The 21,462-nt window shown below is 35.6% G+C and overlaps 1 protein-coding gene across 1 annotated transcript in view; it reads left to right on the plus strand.

The window, feature by feature from the left end:
• The window catches only part of LOC135198332 (G-protein coupled receptor GRL101-like), a 245,905-nt gene that overhangs the window by 127,738 nt on the left and 96,705 nt on the right, over window positions 1-21,462 (plus strand). The window contains exon 7 of the mRNA XM_064225903.1: window positions 11,195-11,269. Coding sequence (XP_064081973.1) covers window positions 11,195-11,269 — 75 coding nt within the window. The remainder of the gene's footprint in view (window positions 1-11,194; window positions 11,270-21,462) is intronic.

Consider the following 21,462-nt stretch of genomic DNA (forward strand, 5'->3'; position numbering starts at 1 on the left):
ATAATAATATGGATAGGTCGCCAGCTTGAAACTAGACAATACAAATTATAGTTTATTTCACACAACACCATGAATTAGTTAAAGTTACTGAACTTGTCTAAACAAAATAAGGTATTAAAAAATGGAGCATTCACAGGAGCGAATTAGTAACATGACCTATTAGCCCTATTCAGGACAAATTCATTTTGGCTACACAATTCATATAAAGGATTCAAGCCTCTTGTAAGTGCTTTCTTGTAACAGCTGGTCCAAAGGACGTGAACATTACTTCCATGCAATGAGGATGCAGATATTGCCAAGCAAGAGGAAAACCAGGGTTCAAGGCATATATACATACCTGTAAATAAATCATCCAGGTACCACTATTGTACAAAAGAATCTCTCACTAGTAATAGTTAATCACATGTGATGAGGTTTTACTTATATCATGAATAATGATTTTAACACCTATGGGGATAATTTAAGCTAGGACACTAGACAATAATGAATTCAATTACTATGTGAACTTCACAAGGTTCTCAGTAAAGGATTTCTTAGAGATTAAAATTTGAACTAGGAAAATGAGAGATTGCTAAAATCAGACTTACCTCTGAATTCAATGATACAGTGATCAATTGCATGTTTGTTTCAGTCTGCTGGGTTCAGCAACAGTTCTCCACGTGGGAGGGAGGCACAAGCCAAAGAGGTGCCTAAGAGGAACGCCTGGACATGTTAGATCTGAGTGAGGGCTTGAGTGTGTCCGAGACCATTGCTTCGTGTTCATCTTTCAGCTCTGTCGGTAGCTCCACCACCCAATCATGCTTCTGACATCGGGTTGCCAGTATTGTCTGAAAGTAACAAAAGACTCACCTGCTAAACAGGTCACAGAAAAGTAGCTTTTGGGGGGAAGGGTGCCCAAGATTTAAGCTAATAAGAGCATTTTCCTGTACAGATTCATCTCCAATATTAGTGACTGTTTGTTGACTATTTGAAAAACATCATATCTCCCGTGCTACACCTCTCATGCGTAAGTCTGCCTTTATCTTCCTATCATTAAAGGAAATTTAACCCCTGCAGTCCAGGCTAATATATGCTAATGCATACACCCATGACCGGGCTAAATTTAAGGATGGCCAACTTAAAAGAAAAACTAAAAAAATTGATCAGTGGAAAGTGGAAGATATGTATCTTCACAAGGTATAAGAAAAAAAAAAGTTCTAAAAAATGTCTGTACCTTCCACGGGAAGTTGTAAGTGGAAATTTCCCACCCTTTGGGGGCATCTTTTTCCTTTGACAGTCATGAAAAATACACTTAATTTCACAAAGTTATAAGCATTCCCTCTAATGTTTTTTCTATTTAGTCAAATTGAAATTACAGCACAATCAATATCATAAAAGATACGAAATAAAACCGGGAACAGATTCCTAGCGTATTTATTTAAAATTTTTTACTACACATCCTTGGATGGGAATTGGGGAAACATTACCGCTTACCACCTTGAGGAAGACTGAGGGCTTCTCAGGTTACTCACACTCTCATAGGATGATCTGAAGAGTTGCCCAATATGAAAATTTTTCCTTCAAAGTTCATTCAAACTGTTGTCACCAAATCTTGAATTTATATGTACAATACCTGTCCACTGCTCAAAAGCTATATGTGATCGTATATATGTGATATCCAGGCAGTAGGGGTTGATATTAAGTTACTAAGGAAGCAGTCTGCCTCGACTATTTTACTCTTCTCCCTGAAGGGGCCTCGCCCTTGCAATGTGGCTAGCAAAGGTGACCCACATAACTACTATAATGGGATACAAGCTTTTGTCTAACTTACTTACTAGCGACTCCTGACACTACTCAAAGTTGTCTATGGATATTTACCTGCTGTCTTTTACGATAGTGAAATTAATTCCTAGGTTACATTCACATTTTATCTGGGTATGCCATGACCTATTATCACACTGTCATAACACCAACTTAGCTGACAATGACCTAGCTGAAATGCTGTATTATCACAAGTTATACAATATCGTAAGCTATAGCATACAATCATATCATCAAATAAGTAACCTGAGGATATCTAATGAGTGTCCTAAATAATTGAGTAAAAGAGGTTCCATTCAACCTCTTTGGCTTTATATGGAAAATTTCCCTCAAACGAGATATTATGCTCGCCATGTCATGAGCTTAATAGCTCTGATCTGTCTGATCTGTGACAGAGAATGTTGTTATTGGAATTACAGATTCCTTGGTATTGAACTCACTAAAATACTCTTACTTACTGAATCTTGTCTACGATGTTCCAATGGTGCTACTTGGGCAGAGATCACTCTGGCTTCCTCATCTGCGTAGAAGCCAGGATCACTCTGAGATGGAAAGGAGAGGCTCTTTCTTATTTAGCTACTTAGATCTCTTCTGCCCCTTCTTCTTCTTTTTTTGTTGGTTCCTCCAAGGCCTATCTATGACATACCTAGGAGCTGATTGGGTACCAACTCTGGGGAAAGGCCAGAATGGCTGTCAGGAGTGAAGTCTGGGGTAACTCCAGAGGCTACTGAAGGGTTCCCTACTCCGGCTGCTGTGGTCTCAGCTTCTGCATCCAGGTAGGCCAGCTCTTGGTCTAGCAGAGTAGATGTAGCAATCAGGTCCCCCTGAGGTTTATCCTCTGAGGTTGGTTGTGATGAGGAAGAAGAGCTTTGGGTGCTGGAGGCTCACAGCTTGCTAGAGTCAGTTCATTGAAGATTCTTGGTCAGGTGTTCCTGACGAGGGACCTAGAGGTACAATACCCCTCAGAGTGCTTGAGTTGGGCTGAGACAGATTCCTGCCCCAGTTGGAGGTCAGAGACTCTTGAAGTAGTTTGATTGGTAGCATCTGCTGCGGAAGGTGATTTTTCTGGTGATAGCACGATGGTCAAAGTGGCTGTGCTCTGGATCGCTGATGTCCCAGTTAATGCCTCAATTGTGGAGGTAGCAGGGCTGTGCAGTGGTGTTGGAGAATGATTTCCCCAGAGAGGTCGCGAGCTGACAGGAATTCTACTCGATCCCTGATTTCATTCACTACACCAATGCAGTGAGGTTGCATGCCCCAAAGTGTCATGACCTGGAGCTTGACTGTGGGAATGGATTTAGTGTGGCCCTCTACCCATGCCATCTCCCACTGAGTCGCTTCATCAACAGCTAGGTCCACTGGCAGGCTAGAGAGAGATCTAAAGTGCAACCTCTCGGGGTGAGGTATCTCCAGCAGCCTGGCTGCAGAGGACATGACACAGTTCAAGCTGACAAACTTGGTAGAAGTAACATACTTTGGTCAAGAGGGATAGCTGGCACTATAATGGGCAGAAGCACTACAGTCTCTGCAATGGTGACCATTGATGCAGAAGATTGACTGGAAGTGGACGGAGAGGAGTTCTGGTTGTCCTTATGAGGGTACTGTTTGTTAGCGCCCTTCTTGTAGTGGCACCTAGATTTGGAGTTTCTGACCTTATAGTAATGATTGCACTTCAGAGGTTTACCAGGTAGTCCATTCTTCAGGTGAGTCAATCCTGAGAGATAACTGGGAGGTCTCCCAGGCATAGGCCACATGACAGGCTCCCATAAGGATTTAGGGGTGCTTGTCATTGAAGTTTACAGCGAGGGGCCCAGGAACATACTGGCAGAGATCCTCCAGCATGGTCCAATTGAAGAGGTCCTAGAACTTGGTGCACAACAGGGACTCAAACCATCATGTAACAAATTGGATCTTGTGATAGGTCCATTCAGCCCAGAACCAGCAAACTTCCTTGTGACAAGACCCCGAAACCGTCGTCTCCATTTCTCTGGGTTTATCTTGTAAGCTTTTGTTATGGCCCTACAAAGGTCTACCATGTTGCCTCTCAGACCCATGTCTCGCGAGCAGAGGGTTGCCTCATTTATACAAGCAAGTTGAAGGGATGACAATGGGATCACCATTTGGCCCTACTTTTTCAAATGTCTCCATGTGCTCCCAGAAGGAGAACATGCTTGATAATTGCCCCCTTGTCTTTTATCCTTTTAGTTACAAACAGTATGTTGATACATTTGTTCTGTTCAGATCACCTTTTCACGCAGATCAGTTTTTCTCCTTTATCAATGATTTAAATCCAGATATTAATTTTGCTTTAGAAAGAGAGGCTCATAATCAGTTACCCTTTTTAGACGTTTAGGTTTCGAGGTATGGTGATCGTTTTAATACCTCTGTCTTCAGAAAAAAGTATTTTTCTGGTATTGGTTCCAGTTCTTACAGTGCTTGTTTTTATGGATTTAAACTTAACTCAGTTTCCATGCTGCTTTACAGGGCATTTTTCCTGGGATTCTTTCCATAAAGAAGTTGAATTTTTATATAAATGTTTTTTTGATCATTGTGCTTCTTCCTCAGTTTTCTATAAACATTGTAAAAAATTTTAAAATAAGAAATTGATTATTTCACCTGTTGTCAGTACTGTTCCACATGAGAAATTATTTACCAACATTCCATGTATTTAAGATGAAAAATTTAAGAATATTCATAAAATCTGCTATTGAAAAGCATTATAATATGTTGCAGGGTTATTTTAATCTAAAAAAATCTCCTCACAATTGGTTCATTTAAAAAAAATTTAAATATAGGCTCTGCCCAACACTGCAATCGTCGAGCGTTAACAAATATGCTTGCCCCAAATGTGATTTGGGGATCTATGTCTTATCGACTAAACGATTGCTGAGGGTCAGAAGCTCAGAACCGATTCTCATAAAGGTGTCAGTCATCGAAGGGGTTGCTGGCTGTCCAATCCCGAATTTTCTAATATGAGAAACATTCTCTTATTTGTAATAACAGTTTTAAATAGTACTCTGACTTTTCTGTCTTGAGCCAAACTAGCCATTCTTACGAATTGCTTATTTTGGAATCTATTTATTAAGCAGTTGACGCCCAAACTGAGCTCGCACACATCCTCTGTTCAACTTGGCTCAAATGATTTGTTTTCTCTGATATTTACCCACTGTACTGTACTTTCAGTCTTCAACTATCCACATGACAGGTGCTTTTTTGACTGTCCTCTTTTTTTTGTAAATGCTTCAAATTTTAACTGTTTATTGTTGTGAATACGAGGGATAAATTTCCTAATCCCCTTTCCTCTTGACAAATGTCCACAGAAACGGTTTTATTATTCAATGGCTTGTGACGTTCCGTCTGGACTCCAGTCTACATAATATCGGTATAATCTCAACGGTATAGAGAATATGTTCATGCTGATGCTTAACTCATTGTGCTGTAGCTAATTGTAAATTTTCCTTGTTAAAGTTTTTTTTATTTTTTAACAATGCGACTGAGTAATAACGCTTGCAGAGTCAACTGAGTGCAATTCCCAGGCACTATAGAATATTTAATGTAATGTGACTGTTGCCTATTATATTGTAGCATCTTTATTTGATTTTTCCACATAGTGAAACTGTCTATAATTTGTTTTCTTTATATTTTGTGGAAAGGAAAATTTGAGTGAATTTATTACATATATTTTGGTTTTGTTGTTTTAGAAAATGGCTTGCGTCGCTTTGTTTACAGATTTCATATACCTCATGCAATAGGTTTATGGACATTTCCAGATATTAGGTATTCATGAAGGTTATTTCTTCTTGGCCGCCTGTTAACTGTGCACTTTATTCAAAATGACACATCTACGTATGATTTTAAGGTCGTAAAGTGTCATCTCTGTTCGTAGTTCAGTCATGTTTAAAGAACAACTATCGCAGAAGCCATACTCTCCATTCTTACTTTTCTCTGATATACAAATGTGTTGATTATTTTCTTACGTCATTTCTCAATTTTGTTCATTTCCCGCCAAAATCTCATTTCGTGATAATTTTGCTTCCCAAGTAACTCAGAAGTCTAGATTGGGAACTTCTCTATGTCAATGAATTTCTTGAAGCTTTTAAGTATTTAGCTTAAACACAAAACTGAGTAGCATCTAAAAGTTTTCGGGCGAACAAAACCTTTTCTGCGTCGTCCCGACCGAAGTAGTCTCAAAAGAAATGCGGTTCGGAAGCTGTTAACACAATTTGGACTGGAAATGGAATTGATGGGCAGGTAGAAAAAAAGGGTCTACTAGAATGTCAAACGCAATTTATTATTCATGAGGTGAAATCTCAAATATTCATGAAATAAGTTCGTTTTAAAGCTGAATGTTTTAGTGATGAAATTGATTACGTCACGCTTATTGTATTTCCTTGGTATACATTACTGGAAACAATCGGTAGAACAGGCAGCTGTTATGTAGTCCAATGGCTAATCGTATATTTATTAATTGGCTGTCAGGCTGTTTGGCATTGATAATTCATCAGTATACGTAAAGTTTGTTGTTATAAATGGGAGAAAATAGAAATATGATTTTTCTTTATTTTAATCACTTCTACGATTATTTTCGGTTAGGATACAGCATAATTTGGTTCGAGTTAATTACGGTGTAATCGTGGCTTCTTGATAATGAACTTTGGCCCAACTCTTCCTCCCGACAAAGAAATGACATCTTGCAAGATAAATGAGAAAACTCTTCGGAGAAGTAATTCCACCACGTTTGCTGTCTTTTTTGCCAACAATAGGTATTGAGAAACGAGGTGAAAAGTTGTACTTCAAAGAACTCGATAAAGTAATGTAGAATTTTTCTGAAACCTAATCTGACTTCACAAACCCAACTGCCAATTTTCATTTCCCACATTCTCACTACACTATGAAATGTGTTTTAAGTAAGTTTTATGGACATCATGAATTCAAATTTTATTATGATTGTATATGCGTTAAATTTTCTCTTAAATCTTACACGCTTGTATGTGTACACACATACATATACATAAATGCATGCATGCATTTTTAATATCCACAATGACCTATATCTTAGTGGACAGTTAGGGAAGTAGCTTTCGCCTAAAATCCAAAAGATCTTATGAAAAATTCTTTCGATATAATGTCGCTGAAGAATCTAAGCAGATTTAGTAAAATGTATGCATACGCAAAACTAGTTTTTCCTTCTTATTGGTAGCATATTGCTAATGTATGTTCTCACTGCAGCCCCTGTATGTTGGTTGGATTGCAACCACGGAGGGTGAAAACTATTTCATACCTAGATTAAGGCCTCGAGTGATTTTCGTAATACATAAATGCGAAGAACTCGAGAACTTAAGATATTTTTGAAGCTATTGAAATACAATTGCAACTGGTTGAAAATGATCATTACATATGTAAATATACAATTCATGTATACTTCATCATATACCTCATCCCCATTGTGATGGTAGGTAGCATTCTCATAGCTTCAGCGAGCTACAGTAGACGATCCCCAGGGACACAATTCACTGATCAGCTCGATGGGACTGCCGAACGTTGTGCTGTACTACATAAAACGGCTAATATTGCGCTAGTATTTCGCTGGGTAAACATTTCTTTAGTAATATTTTCTCCATGAAACCTTTGTACGGTTTAGTCTAGATTAGGGCAGCATCAGGTTACCTGCTATGAGGGTCTTCGAGTGATGATAATAAACGAATAGGCAGATGTATGTTGCGAATTTCTTAGGACTTATAAGATGTTTTAACGATTCATCGTAATTCATCAACTTGTGCTAGATTTCATACGTAATCACAAGAGTTCGTACACATCTTGCCTCTGCCAGTAGTGTTAATTGACCGTTTTTCATACACTATCATTATTTTTCCTTTATCAGCAATGTTTATTAGAATATCATTATTATTAGTTTGTAATTTCATTGGAGGTACTAGATCAAGAAACTCCCACATTGAAGTAAAAGTTGAGTATATCTTAGTTTTACCAGACCACTCTGATGATTAACAGCTCTCCTAGGGCTGGCCTTAAGGCTTAGATATTTTTACGTGGCTAGGAACCAAATGGTCACCTATCAACTGGACCTAAAGCTTATTGTCGGTTCCGAACCACATCATATCGAGAAATTAATTTCTATTACAAAAGATAAATTCCTCTGATTCCGCACTGGCTGAGCCAAGAATCGAACTTTGAACCACCGGATTGGTAGCCGAGCGCGAAAATCCACTCGTCCAACGAGGAACTATTTCGAAGTTACAACTCAAAGTGACTTTTTTATGATATTTTGATATGCACCTTTATTCTTTTAGCCCAAAAGCCTTTTGTGATCCTTTAATAAAATTGATATTTATTTCGTAGCCTACCTGATCTTAGCAATATTTAGTTTCCTGCAAGTCTTATTAAATTATGAGTCCAAATTACGAAAGATATATACATACATACATATATATATATATATATATATATATATATATATATATATATATATATATATATATAGATATATATATATATATATATATATATATATATATATATATTTTCCTCCGTGGCAAAACCTTTATCTAAATATATATATATATAATATATATATATATATATATATATATATATAGATATATATATATATATATATATATATATATATTTTATATATATGTATATATATATATATATATATATATATATATACATATATATATATATATATATATATATAGATAAAAGTTTGCCACGGATGAAATGAAAGGCGAGAGAGCCAAGAACTTTCGGTCTAACAGGGTCGTGTTAGACCGAAAGTTCTTGGCTCTCTCACCTTACATTTTTTTCCGTGCCAAAACCTTTATTTATACCATACCATCCATGTTTTATATACTTCGTGATCAAGTTATTCGTGTATATATATATATATATATATATATATATATATATATATATATATATATATATATATATATATATATATATATATAGTAATTGAGCTACAAATTTCCTTTAATATCTAATTCGCTATACCTCGGAATTGATATATTTTTCATATATGTAAACCGAAGGGAAATTTTTTATATGATAATAATTTCGTCCCTCATGGGATCGAACCACCGTCCCAGCGGACAGGAACGAAATCAGGACGACCATTGACGTTACCGATTCGGCTAACAAGTGAGGGGACGAAATTATTATCGACTAAAAAATTCCCCTTCGGTTTATATGAAAATATATCAATTCCGAGGAAGAGAGAATTAGATATTAAAGTGAAGCACATGTTTTAATTGAATGTCCAAGGTCATGATCAAAGAGGCAGAAATTTAGAAATCTAAATTATAAGAACATTGATGCATTGTTTGGAGAGGAAAATAAATTAATTGACCTGTGTCAGTATATATTTGAAGTGTTTAAAGATTTAAGTTCAATAAATAACAGTAACTTAAAAAATAGATATATATAATATATATATATATATCTATAATATATTATATAATTTATAATATTATATTAATATATATATATATATATATATATATGTATATTTAGATAATAGAATATTAAATATATATATATATATATATATATAGTATATATATATATATATATATATAATCTATTATTATAATAATCATATATATAATATATATATATGATAATATATATATATATATAGACATATATATATTGGTGTTTAGGGAGCTTGGTGTGATGTTTGATTAATAGCTTATATATTATGAATAAGAATATTTTCCCTTATGTAGACAAAATATTTTATAATGTATTGATGAAATGTGTTATTGGTTAGATTAAAAACCACGGTTTTGTGTAAACCTGATATAAATATTGTATTACAACTTATGTAATGTTTTGTCTCTAAAGAATAATAATAATGATGATAAGAGGAGTGTTATGTATAAAATTTTTTAAAAGCTTTTTGTCACTATTAGGTTAATATTTGTACCAAGCTAATATTGAAAATTTGTTTAAATAGCAGAACTTTATATTATAAATCGTGCTTCCAGTTTAATGCGTACTACATTGAGAAAATATAGTTTGTATTGACATATCATCAGTCAATGCGTTTTCAATACTTTATTCGAAGTCCGCGAGGCTTGTCACTTAAGACCGAAATCCCTGTCAAGTCATCGGGTTGGGATTTTACTAGGGTAACCCAACTCAGCTCGCTACGAAACAGAAGTATTTATTGATATCGACGCCCGAGGGTAATGTTTAGGAATGGAGTCCATTACATGTTTAATCATCATACAATACATTCATTAAAGCCTGTCATTTCTCACTCTGTCTTCAGGAAAAGAGAGAAAGATAAATTATTTTCCTCAAAATTATCTTTCTTTCTAGCAGTATCTTTTAGTTATCCTTGTTGTCATTAAGGAAAATTAAATGTAAAGGTTATTCAAGCAGAGCTTTACGAGGTAACCTAGAAGCCAAGTCAAGCTGGAGAGATGAAAATATTTTCTGCATCAGTTAGAAGTTCAGAGATTCTTTATCTCACAGAAATACAGGCGAGAGAGAGAGAGAGAGAGAGAGAGAGAGAGAGAGAGAGAGAGAGAGAGAGAGCTTAGTATATAACAGTGTAATCAAGTCAATACTAAGCAAACCTTTAGTGATAACAATTTATCTTGACAATTTGAACTCAACTAGTTCTTTTGCTTCTGATGTAGGTTGTGTGCCTGTAAGCTGGAATGTCTTTATCCTGGAATACTTAAATTTGCTCAAATGCTACAAGCCCTAAGCATCTCCCTATTCGTATCCCCCTCTCTTCCTCTTTTCCAAAAATCTTGGAGGAATCCATTAAAGCCTCTGGAACGTAGTTCAGATCAAAGGGGTCCAGGCCCTTAGATGATGAAGACTGCTTTTGTAGTTTTGGCTGTGGGCTCTGAAGGAGTTTTTTTCTGCTTAACCAGGTGTACTTTTGGTAATCATTTTGTTAAGAATATTTACATATATATGTTGTAGGTTTGTGGAATAACCCATTGTTGTTGTCCCCTTTTATTTATATTATTTTGTTGCATCTGAAATTATTTTAACTGGCATTTTGTTTGGTCTGTAAATTTATAACTGCATTATTTTGTTTGGCATCTGTAAATTTATAACTGCATTATTTTGTTTGGCATCTGTCGCTCTATATCTTTAAGCTGTACACTGGCTGCTGTAATTTAAGTATAAAAAAAAACTCCTTTCTGTATCCCAGTTACAGCTCCTGTTTCTATTTAAAACTATTGTAGGGAACACCTCGCCAGTGTTATGTTGCAGATGTGACGTTCGAAAACCTTAAGGTTACCCTTTGATTTTTTTCCTATGATCAGTTTGTATTGATTTTTCATAAAGTGGTTTCTTTTAAAAATTTGCAATAGAAGTATTCACGAGCATTTCCTTTTTCTCGCAGCTATTTCGCGGACAACCAGCTGAGTGTAACATTGCACGCCCAACCAATCCGAGGCCACCAGCAAGTTGTGTATCTGTAAGTATACTTTTCTCATTCATATTATCAGTATTGAAAATGCAGTTCACTCTCCCTTTGCCAAGAATGATACGTGTGATTGTATTTAAAAATAGTAAGTATGAAATGCATACTCCATTGGGTATTCTAGCTGTTCACGTTGTGTAGTTTTGAACATTGGGTTGGTCTTGAATGAAAAGGAACCACTCATTTTCATTCGATTGTGCAAACCGTGTTTATACACACATAGCACCTATTTGCTCTCTCTATATATATATATATATATATATATATATATATATATATATATATATATATATATATATATATATATTTATATATTTTATATTATATATATATATATATATATATATATATATATATATAATATATATATATATATATAAAAAATATATATATATATACACACACACATATATATATTATATATATATATATATATATATATATATATATATTATATATATATATATATATCTATATATATATATATATATATATATATATATATATATATATATATATAGATTTTCAGTGCTCAACTCAGTGCTCAAACTTCACCACAGAGCACAGCAGAGAAGACTTTGCAATTTCTTGATGTACTGGTAAAACAACAAGAAGACAGTTTAAGACGGCCGTTTATACGAAAGCAACAAACGCTGGCCGTTGCTTGAACGCACGCGGGGAATGCCCGACGCATACAAAAAGTCTGTCGTGAGTGCGTATGGTCAACAGAGCCTTCACACACAGCTCACCATGGAGAGACATACATAACGAACTCGACCGAATTCGCAACTGCTGACAACAACGGCTATACAGATCAAATTATCGAAGCAGCAATAAAAAAGAAAATGGACGAATTTTACCAACCCAACACGATGACGAAAAACGAGGAGAATTTGATTATTTACCATCGTGTACATTATGGATCTGCATACAAGGAGGATTGCTGCACGCTACGCGGATATAAACAGACGCGTAACCCAAAAGCCCCTTACCATAAATAAGCCTCAGGATATATAGTAAGCCCAACCTTGTAGCAGCCTTAATAATGAAGAACAGCACCGCTCCGGGGGGACCGAAGGAGATGTGCACGAATGTATTTTACAAATTTACTTGTCCAGAGGAGGTGTGTAAGCCTCACAGCCAAAACTACATGGGCACACTACAACGACCCTTCGAGACGTCTGCTGGCTCATAGAAATCAAGGGGCCATCCATCAACATACATAGATGTTCACGACAGGAAGCCATCTTCTACAAGAGCTCATAGAAGGCACCCAGTCGTACACAGAGAAGACAACTACGGTCGCCTCTTAATAACGGAAGCGGTGAGCATCGCATATTCGAAGCCGACCTTGAACGTCCAACAAGAATCGGACCATATACTCCCCTCAGCAGGAGAAGGAATACGCAAGCCAACAGGGACCAGACAGCGCACCCCCCAATCCACCGAGAACATCGCGCCCCTTGAAGACATGAGAAGACCCAGCGTCAGCGAAAGTCAAGTAACATCCTTGCTCAGGTCGCTGAGGCCCCACCCAACACGAATCAGCAGCCGTTAACCAACGTATACCATTTGGGGACACACACACACACACACACACACACACGCTCACTCACTCAAATTCAAATCATACACATTTATGTATACACAGAAATTATCTCTTGTACCTTTATGCATGCTATAAAATATATACATATATTTTTATCCTGTATTTAGATTTCTATATTCATTTTCATTCCTGTATGTAATTTTTGTAATTTTTATCTAAAACCAACATGTAACATATTAAATTTTAAACATACATTTAAGGAAACTCTAGCACATGGCATTGTATTTTGAATATTTATTTAACCACTGTTTAAAACTTTCACTCTTATTGTCATACTACATATGTCCTTATGTTTCTTTGTATCCAAAACAACGCCCTTAAGCTGTTAATCCCTAAACTAACCAGTACCCATACCTCAAGGTCATACCTCCCACACGATGAAATAAATAGGCCGAAAGAAAGGTCGATTGTAAATGAGTAGTCGCTTGATAATGCCATAAGGCGAAACAGCTGTCGTGACAAAATTCAATAAATGGAAGAAGGAAGTCTGCGTATTTTTCACCAGAAATTGACGAACGAGAATCGGGAAAAACTTCGTCAGTATGAAGATACTGCAAGAAACTTCTTGATGCCACTAAAGCAATTGCTTTTAACGAAAATTGTATTAGAGGAAAACTATGCCTAAAAGTATATATATATATTATATATATACATATATATATATATATATATATATATATATATATATATATATATATATATATATATATATGTAAGTGTTTACATAATAAAAATATGGAATGTTAGTCCATATATATAAAAGTCTAAAACTAAAGAGGTCAACAGATTGCTTGCAGGAATGTGATCAGACTAGAGACGCTAAAGATGACGTATACAATAAGTATGTAGGCTAAGATAACATGCCGTCATCTGTGGTCATTCATTTGTTTTGAAACAGTCCAAGCTCCCTGCTTGAGACAACTACCCCGACCTATTATTCAAACGGCCTACGTGATCTCTAGCGTGTCTCATTTGATTGTGTGTTCGTATGAAACTATGTCATTGTATGCATGTTCATATGTTCGAACTACTGTCTGTTCCTTCATAACTTGTAACAGAGATGGTAGACAGGCAGAACAGAGTTAGCTATCGTCATTAGAAGACCTGTACCTCTTTACCTAAGCTTTATCATGTAGAGGAATAGGATTAGCCATCATCATTGGCAGAAGCGATCAAGCTATCGTCATAGAAGACTTGTACGATCATACCTGATCTTCATCATGTAAAAAACTTCAGAAGAATATACTATTTTATACTTAGTGTTTTCTACAAGAACCTCACCGAACCATGAGTTTAACACATCGTCGTAAAGATAATACCGACTTCGTAAGTGATCTACAAAACCCCAGACACTCCATTGAAGATGGAAGTGCAATACCAACCGACTTAGCGTATAGATTATCGCTAGTCTAACATTACCTCATAGGGCGCCTTATCATACAAGGCAGAGCCCTAATATTGGTGGCCAGCGGACCAGAAGAACTCTACAACGTCCTACGAAGAAAAAACCAGAATAATAAATCATGTATCATAAGAAGTCAACGACGACGGAAGCAGCAGATTCTTCAAGCAACCTAGTATCATCATTAGTGAGGCGACTTCAGAAAAACAACAAGATTCGTCAAGCAACTTAGTATCATCGTTAGTGAATAACTTCAAGAAAACAAAACCGACGTGTCCTTTTTCCTACGACAACGCAAGCTTCGTCTCTCATTAGAATCATTCAAGAAAACATCGTTATGAGCGTTTCCGGCACTCCAAGAAACAAACCGAACGCGTCTGCAGCATCGGATCTTTCAAGGGCTCGAATCATCGAAACAACGCGCACGGGGGAAACTGAAGCCAAACCAGGTCGTCCGCTAAATAGAGAAGGAGGACCAAGGCCGTGTGTCGTTATCGGAACACCGTGACTTCCCACAAAAGCAAGCTAAGTACAATTTTTTATTCATTTGGAGTAACTTTGAGTGTTTCCTTTGCAGGTCGAATTTCGTTATTCCTGTGGCTGAAGTTACGAGACATTCTTAATCTTACTTTTTTACAGAAATTATCTACATCATTGAGATTTCGCTACTGCGAGTTTTTATCTTTGAGTGTCTGTTTCCAGAAGTTCTACTGAAATATCATAATCATATACTATGTTAATTTTATCATTTTGGGTGATTATTAATCCTTACGTAACAAATCATATTAAACAGTGAATATGCGTTTACGCAGTGGACGTCTGTATTTATACAGATGCATGGATAGGGTCGTTAAGCACCGTAGTGATTAGAAAACACACAAAAAACAATGGAACACCCGTACAAATCTATATAAATTAGAGGTAACACTATTTCGGGTCATGACAATAAATGCTCCTTTGCAAGTCCCGATCGCAGTTTTAGCCTTGAGTTTTTGAGTTATATAAAATATCGACCTCAATGACTCAACTTAACTTTAAAATACGGCTGGATTGCAAGGAATAACATGTCTGTAAAAAACTTTCATCAGGCTAAATGCGCTGACCAGGATCCCTCACTATTTCAAATTTTAGCAAAGAATGAAGTACAAACAGTTAAAATTGTATGCAGTAGTGATAACTTGTCTTATTAGTAATCGCTCAGTTCCTAATAGTTCGTCATTCATTGCTGTATACGTAACCAGCAACATAATGCTAAAAAAACACAATACGTTGCCGATGGTAATAAGAGAAGGATCCATAATTATTACAAAAAGAAATAGAAACAGTAGCCTTTCAGAATCAAACAAGCAAACTCGGTTACTGTGTCACCTAGTCAAGCGGTCAAGGTTAGTCAAAAAACTGCCGAAGTTTTCAAAGCGAAGCAAATTCCACACAATAAGCGACTCTAGCAGAGTGGGAGGGGAAAAGCGATGTTGGTTCATACATACCGATATCTTTTTGAATTAAAAAGGATTTTTCCTATGAAACACACGACCGTATAAAGTAATCAGAGCAGGTTTTCGTTTTTTTTAATACATAAGTTATTATGAGTACTGGTGGATTAAGCCCAACTGTACGCGCCGTAAAAATAGAATATCTTGTTTATTTCTTTAATACACGTAATATCTTGTATTTACGGGACTCACCGTCTGTTGTTCGAACTTCCCTAATGAGAAGTCCGGATAAGCGAGCGCGTTACAGATACCTCTATAGTTATAAAAAACATTGATCTGTATGTAGTGTAATTGTAAGATCCATCTAGGGGTATACAAAATATTATCTTACATCCTGCAAAATAAGGCGTGTTTATCAAAGGAAAATCCTATAAACCTTCAAACATATTAAAATAAAACCGTTTGAACAAAAATGAGACAGTTAATCAAATAATAACTTATATAAAGGAACTATACATTTGTCTCATAAATCGTAACATTGTTCAAATGACCCAACAGAACAATTTTCTCCCACAACCGCAGTCGTACTTTGCACGCAAAAATCTCGAGAAGCATGCACCCTCGAATGTCTAGTGCGTGTAAAAAATGATTTGCCTGGGCGGGAATGAAATTTTTAATCCTTCCCGACACTCTGAAATATAACGATTTCCGCGAACAAAGCCCTAAAAGTATACATATCGTGGATACGGAAGTTATAAATATCGCATTTTTTATTGTTGCTAGTTTTAATCACGCCCAACCAGTCGTGGATTGAATCTCTCTGATAATCTATCTAAAGTAATATCCGTAAAGTCATTCAAGCAGAGGTGATCAGCAGAATTTTTTTTTTTTTATCTTCTACCTGAATACCAGGAAGTTTCTCCACTAGCGAGTGATCTCTGGGAGAAAAACGGATGTCATTGAAAACAAAATACGGTCAAATAAGGACAAACATAAAGCTATATACGTACCTTCGTGTAGAACCCCAATGAAATTTCAAAATAGAAATAAATGACGACGTTGAAAAATGTTAGTAATAGGAGTCATTAGGAAATCAAATAGCCCATATAATTTTTCTCTCAAACGTCATGTCATAAAGGATCGGACTTGGCGTATCTGCGTAGATTTCTGTCGCTTAAACAAGGAAACGACTTCCGATAGTTTCCAGTGCGATGTACCGACGACATCTTATCTCTGTTAGGTTAGAATAAATTTTTTTCACCAACTTGGACTTACTTAAATGCTTTTACCAGATACATTACCTAAGTGATTGTACCTCATACACCGTTTTCAGCACACCCAGGGGACATTATCAATTTTTACGTATGCCTCCGGCTTACGTTGCGCCCCAATTACAATATAGTGTTTGGAGACTTTTAGGGGATAACCTACATGCCTATATGGATGATCTTGTAATCCTTTCTAATACCTTTAGAAGTACATTCACATAAAGTAGAGCTAGTGCTACAGAGACAAAGACAAATAATCTCAGAGTAAAATATCTAAATGTGAGTTTTTAAAAACCGAAACATGTTTATCTAGGTTTTATGTGTAGAGTCAAGGTCTTAAAAGTAGTCCATGGTAGGTGTCGGCTATTCAATAACTTTCCGGTACTTATTAACGTAAAAGGGGTAAGAGGGGTATTACTTCAGTCATATTGATAAACAGTTACTTTTTTAATTCCCTATAGCTTTTTTTTTTTTTTTTTTTTTCATTAAACGTACGTAAACTAAAGCCCTCTGCAAAGTAAATATGCAGTAATAGGCAAGGCTAAGGGCTAGGTATCTTTAACACTAGTACATTTTTAAGTTCATACCCCCCCCCCCCCCTAATCTATGCTATCTGATAAAGTCCTTACTGAACAGAGGTCCTTTACCGAGTTTTTCAAAGGCTTTAACTCACTAGTCCAAAAGGACCTCGGTGACAAATGATCATTCAGGTGCTTTGGAGCAAGATTAAGATATATTACTTGTGGGAAAGCCAATTATCATAGCTGACGCATTATCCCGCAATCCGCATCATACTGCAAAGAACCATTCCAATTAGACTTTCTCTTTCCTTTCTAAAAGATATAGAAACATCCGTACCTATTGTTAATTAAAACCGTATCCTAAACTTTTTAAGAAAATTCCTTAACCAAGAGATCGACGAGCATTGAATATCTGGGTCGGAGCGCAGAACTGTTACAAAACTGAACAAAGGAAGCGTCAACAGACATAACCCAAACAATAAACACTTCGAACGGAAACAGAGTCAGCAGCAATAAACACCAAACAATAAAACACTTCGAAACGGAAACAGGTTCAGCGGGATAAGCAAAAACAATACACACTTCGAGCAGAAACCCTAAAGGCAAAAGTATACTTAAGGTATGTGTATCAGAATAATGTAATCAAATGTAGTATTATATGTAGGTCCGTGACGAGGAAAACCCGAAGAACACAGCAGATGACTAACGACCAGGTAGTTAATAATAATCTCTCATACCAATCGTCATAAACAAATGGTTGCATTCCGTCATCCAGGGTTCCATAGTATGTCACAGAAAGCCAAATCACTATTTTACTGGCCTACAATGCTTACAGATATAAAAAGCACATAACTAATTGTAAACATGTGTCATGAAGACAAGGGACACACTAAGGACACCTGTCAGTTTAAGGGCCTATCTGTGCCAAATCAATCCTTGAAAGAATATACGTAGAATTATTAACAGAATTACGAGTCTGACAGAGGGAATAAACACTTCTTAGTGTTAATAGTTCCTTGCACGTTATATAGAATTAGTAGCACTAAAAACAAACACCGCAATTGAGTGCGTTACGAATATTTATGAGTGCTAAATCAATAAATATGGAATTCAACACATAATAATCTGTGGACTCGGGTGGTGTAAATCAATAATAATAATCCTTAAAACGTTGTGTGAATTCCTTTCCATTAAGAAAACCAACCAATATATTTTATCACCCAGAGTCAATCGGTTTGGTAGAATAACTGATAATAAATAGGAAGTGTCAATGTCTTACGAGTTACAACTCGTGATGTTGGATCCGAACTGGATTATAGCGGTTCTCGCGGTTTTAAATACCTTTATCATATATATCTTGTAATCTATAGAATTGATGCCGCAAGTAGCCTTATACGGTACGTCGCTAGAACACTTTTCCACATATTCAAGCCAAACCATTAATTTATCAAATATATATAAAAAAACAATATACAAATAAATAAATAAATATATAAAAAAAATAAAATAAATAGATACAAGTGGAGTCAATATAATACACTCCAGTAAGAAGTCGGAAGGGTTACAAATTATAATAAAAAGGAATCACGATAATATGAATAAGCAAAACGTAGCCATTAAATATCCAAATATATAGCGTAAAGATTTGAACTCTAACTTAACGCTTTAGTAATGACAAATAAGCTAAAAGTTCAAATACATATCCAAAACCTACTGACATATTGTCTGTCCCGGTGATTTATATTCGTAGTCAATGAAAAAAAAAATTAAATAATAAATAAATAATAAATAAACTAATAATAAATAAAAATAATAAAATAAAATAAAAGAGATTTTAAAGTCTGGAAGTCTAGAAGTGAAATGTTATCTATGAAATAATCCTATATGAATCTTATACAGGGGTCTAATAATATATATAGAATTTGTATGGAAAACCTTTGTCATATAGTTTGAATAAGGAATATTTAATTTAACATAATCTTGCAGTTTTCCAACATGAAAAACTCAATACCATTGTTCAATTTTGTGGTACTGTTTTTTTTTCAGGACATTCTTCTCATGTGGGTCGAGTATTAAAAAAAAAAAAAACAAAAAAATTTATCCTAAAGTCGTATCTCTTACAGCAAGTCAATGTAACTCTTAGCTGGCTGAGAGCAATCTCCTGCCAAGTGACGCGTCATCATTTGCCGTATCAGCATTTGTTGCCTTTTAACCTCAATAATCTGCTTACACAGGCTTCATCTGTGTGTCGTCTCTGCTTGCAAAAAGCAGATTGACTGGAGAAAGGAATGCTTAGTCATGAACTTCACATGTGGTTCATAGGTCACATGACAGGCCACATAACATATCTTATCCGTGTGTGTAATTGCAATAGTTAAGGACTTGCAATCATTTTAAAATTAATAAACAAAATAAGGAAATAGAATTTCTATAACATCAAAATGAATTAATTTTTTTCTGAATCTCATAGACATTTAGAAGTATCACGATATGGATATGGATTATTTACTTGCAACATTAGCTTATTACAATCCAAGTAAACATTCATGGGAAAATGTCACATTTTCTTGAAAAACCCAAAGTATTTAGAAATTAGTTACATAGTGGGTTTTTTTTTTTCGTTGCATCTCCTACCTATTAATAAAGTTTTTAAAAAAAATTAACCTCAGAGGATGCGCACGAGAAAATTGAATATGAAACTTTTGTTAGGGCACATAGAATCATGATTAATATTCTCTTTGACTCTTATGCTGCCTGGCAATCTTACAAATAGCTCCATTTTCCACTTCTTTGTCTAGTAACTTACTACCAGTAATATCGAATTTTCTTTGAGACTTCGTAATGATATCAATTTATTTTTTGATAATTCTGGATATTTTTACAAGTCATCATAGACCTGGATAGGTTCACTCATTGTTAAATGCCATGGATAAAAACAAAAAAGTTTGTAACAGCGGACTCTTTTGAATTCGAAATATCAGCGAATTCATGTGGGTTAAGTCTGGTCTAAATGGCTCTCTCCCCCTCCCTGTATTTGGATGTTGTCTGAATTTACTTTGCCCTTGTGACAAGTATAATTTGCACTTGCAGGACGATTAATGGAACCTGGTTACAGTATACCTGCAGTACGAGAGTTTCACATCGCAACTTCAAAAAATCGTTCGTCGCAGCGGACGACTACAGTCGAGTAACAACCGCCTACAATGTGAAAGGAATTTCATGGACTTCTTCGACCGACACCGTACTCTCGTCGTTAATCTCGTTTTAATGCGGAAACGCTCCAGCGCTGTCGGAATTCGACTACAAAAAGGGACATACTTCCGACAATTACGAACGACGAAGGATATTCAACTCTACTTTGCTGGCGATTAGGACTCGTGCTGGGATGATCTATCATCGCGAACGCAATCGTGTAGCTTAGGATGCAGAGAATAAGTATGAGCGCAAAATGGAACGTTGGACCCGCCCAGGCAAATTTTTCCCCCCCCCTTGTTGTTTTAACCATTGAAAATAAGAAAAAAAGGCCGTTTCATTTGGTTAAAGGTGGTTGTCTGGAACTGTGTAATGGACGAAAAAGTTGTTCGAAAGCTAGTTAAAAGTGAAGTAGTATAACCTCGGGTCATGTATAACCTATATATATAAAGTATCATGTATCCTATATATAATTGATCATAAATAACAGAATCGAAAATATATTTTTTTGCGTGTACGCAACTAGGAATCTATATATAAATGATCATTAAATAACGGAATCGAAATATATCTTTGCGTGTACGCAATAGGAATCTAGTTAAAGTGCACATATATTAATCATAATTATATGAATCCATATACATATGTATAACAAATCAGGTAGCCTATAATCAATCTGTTACCTTTTATCTTACCAATATCTGCAGGTATTTATGAGTTAGTATATGAATTAATGAATCAGATATATAACAGTTAGCATAA

Source organism: Macrobrachium nipponense, chromosome 22 (genome assembly GCF_015104395.2).
Source record: "Macrobrachium nipponense isolate FS-2020 chromosome 22, ASM1510439v2, whole genome shotgun sequence".
Classification (NCBI taxonomy): Eukaryota; Metazoa; Arthropoda; class Malacostraca; order Decapoda; family Palaemonidae; genus Macrobrachium; species Macrobrachium nipponense.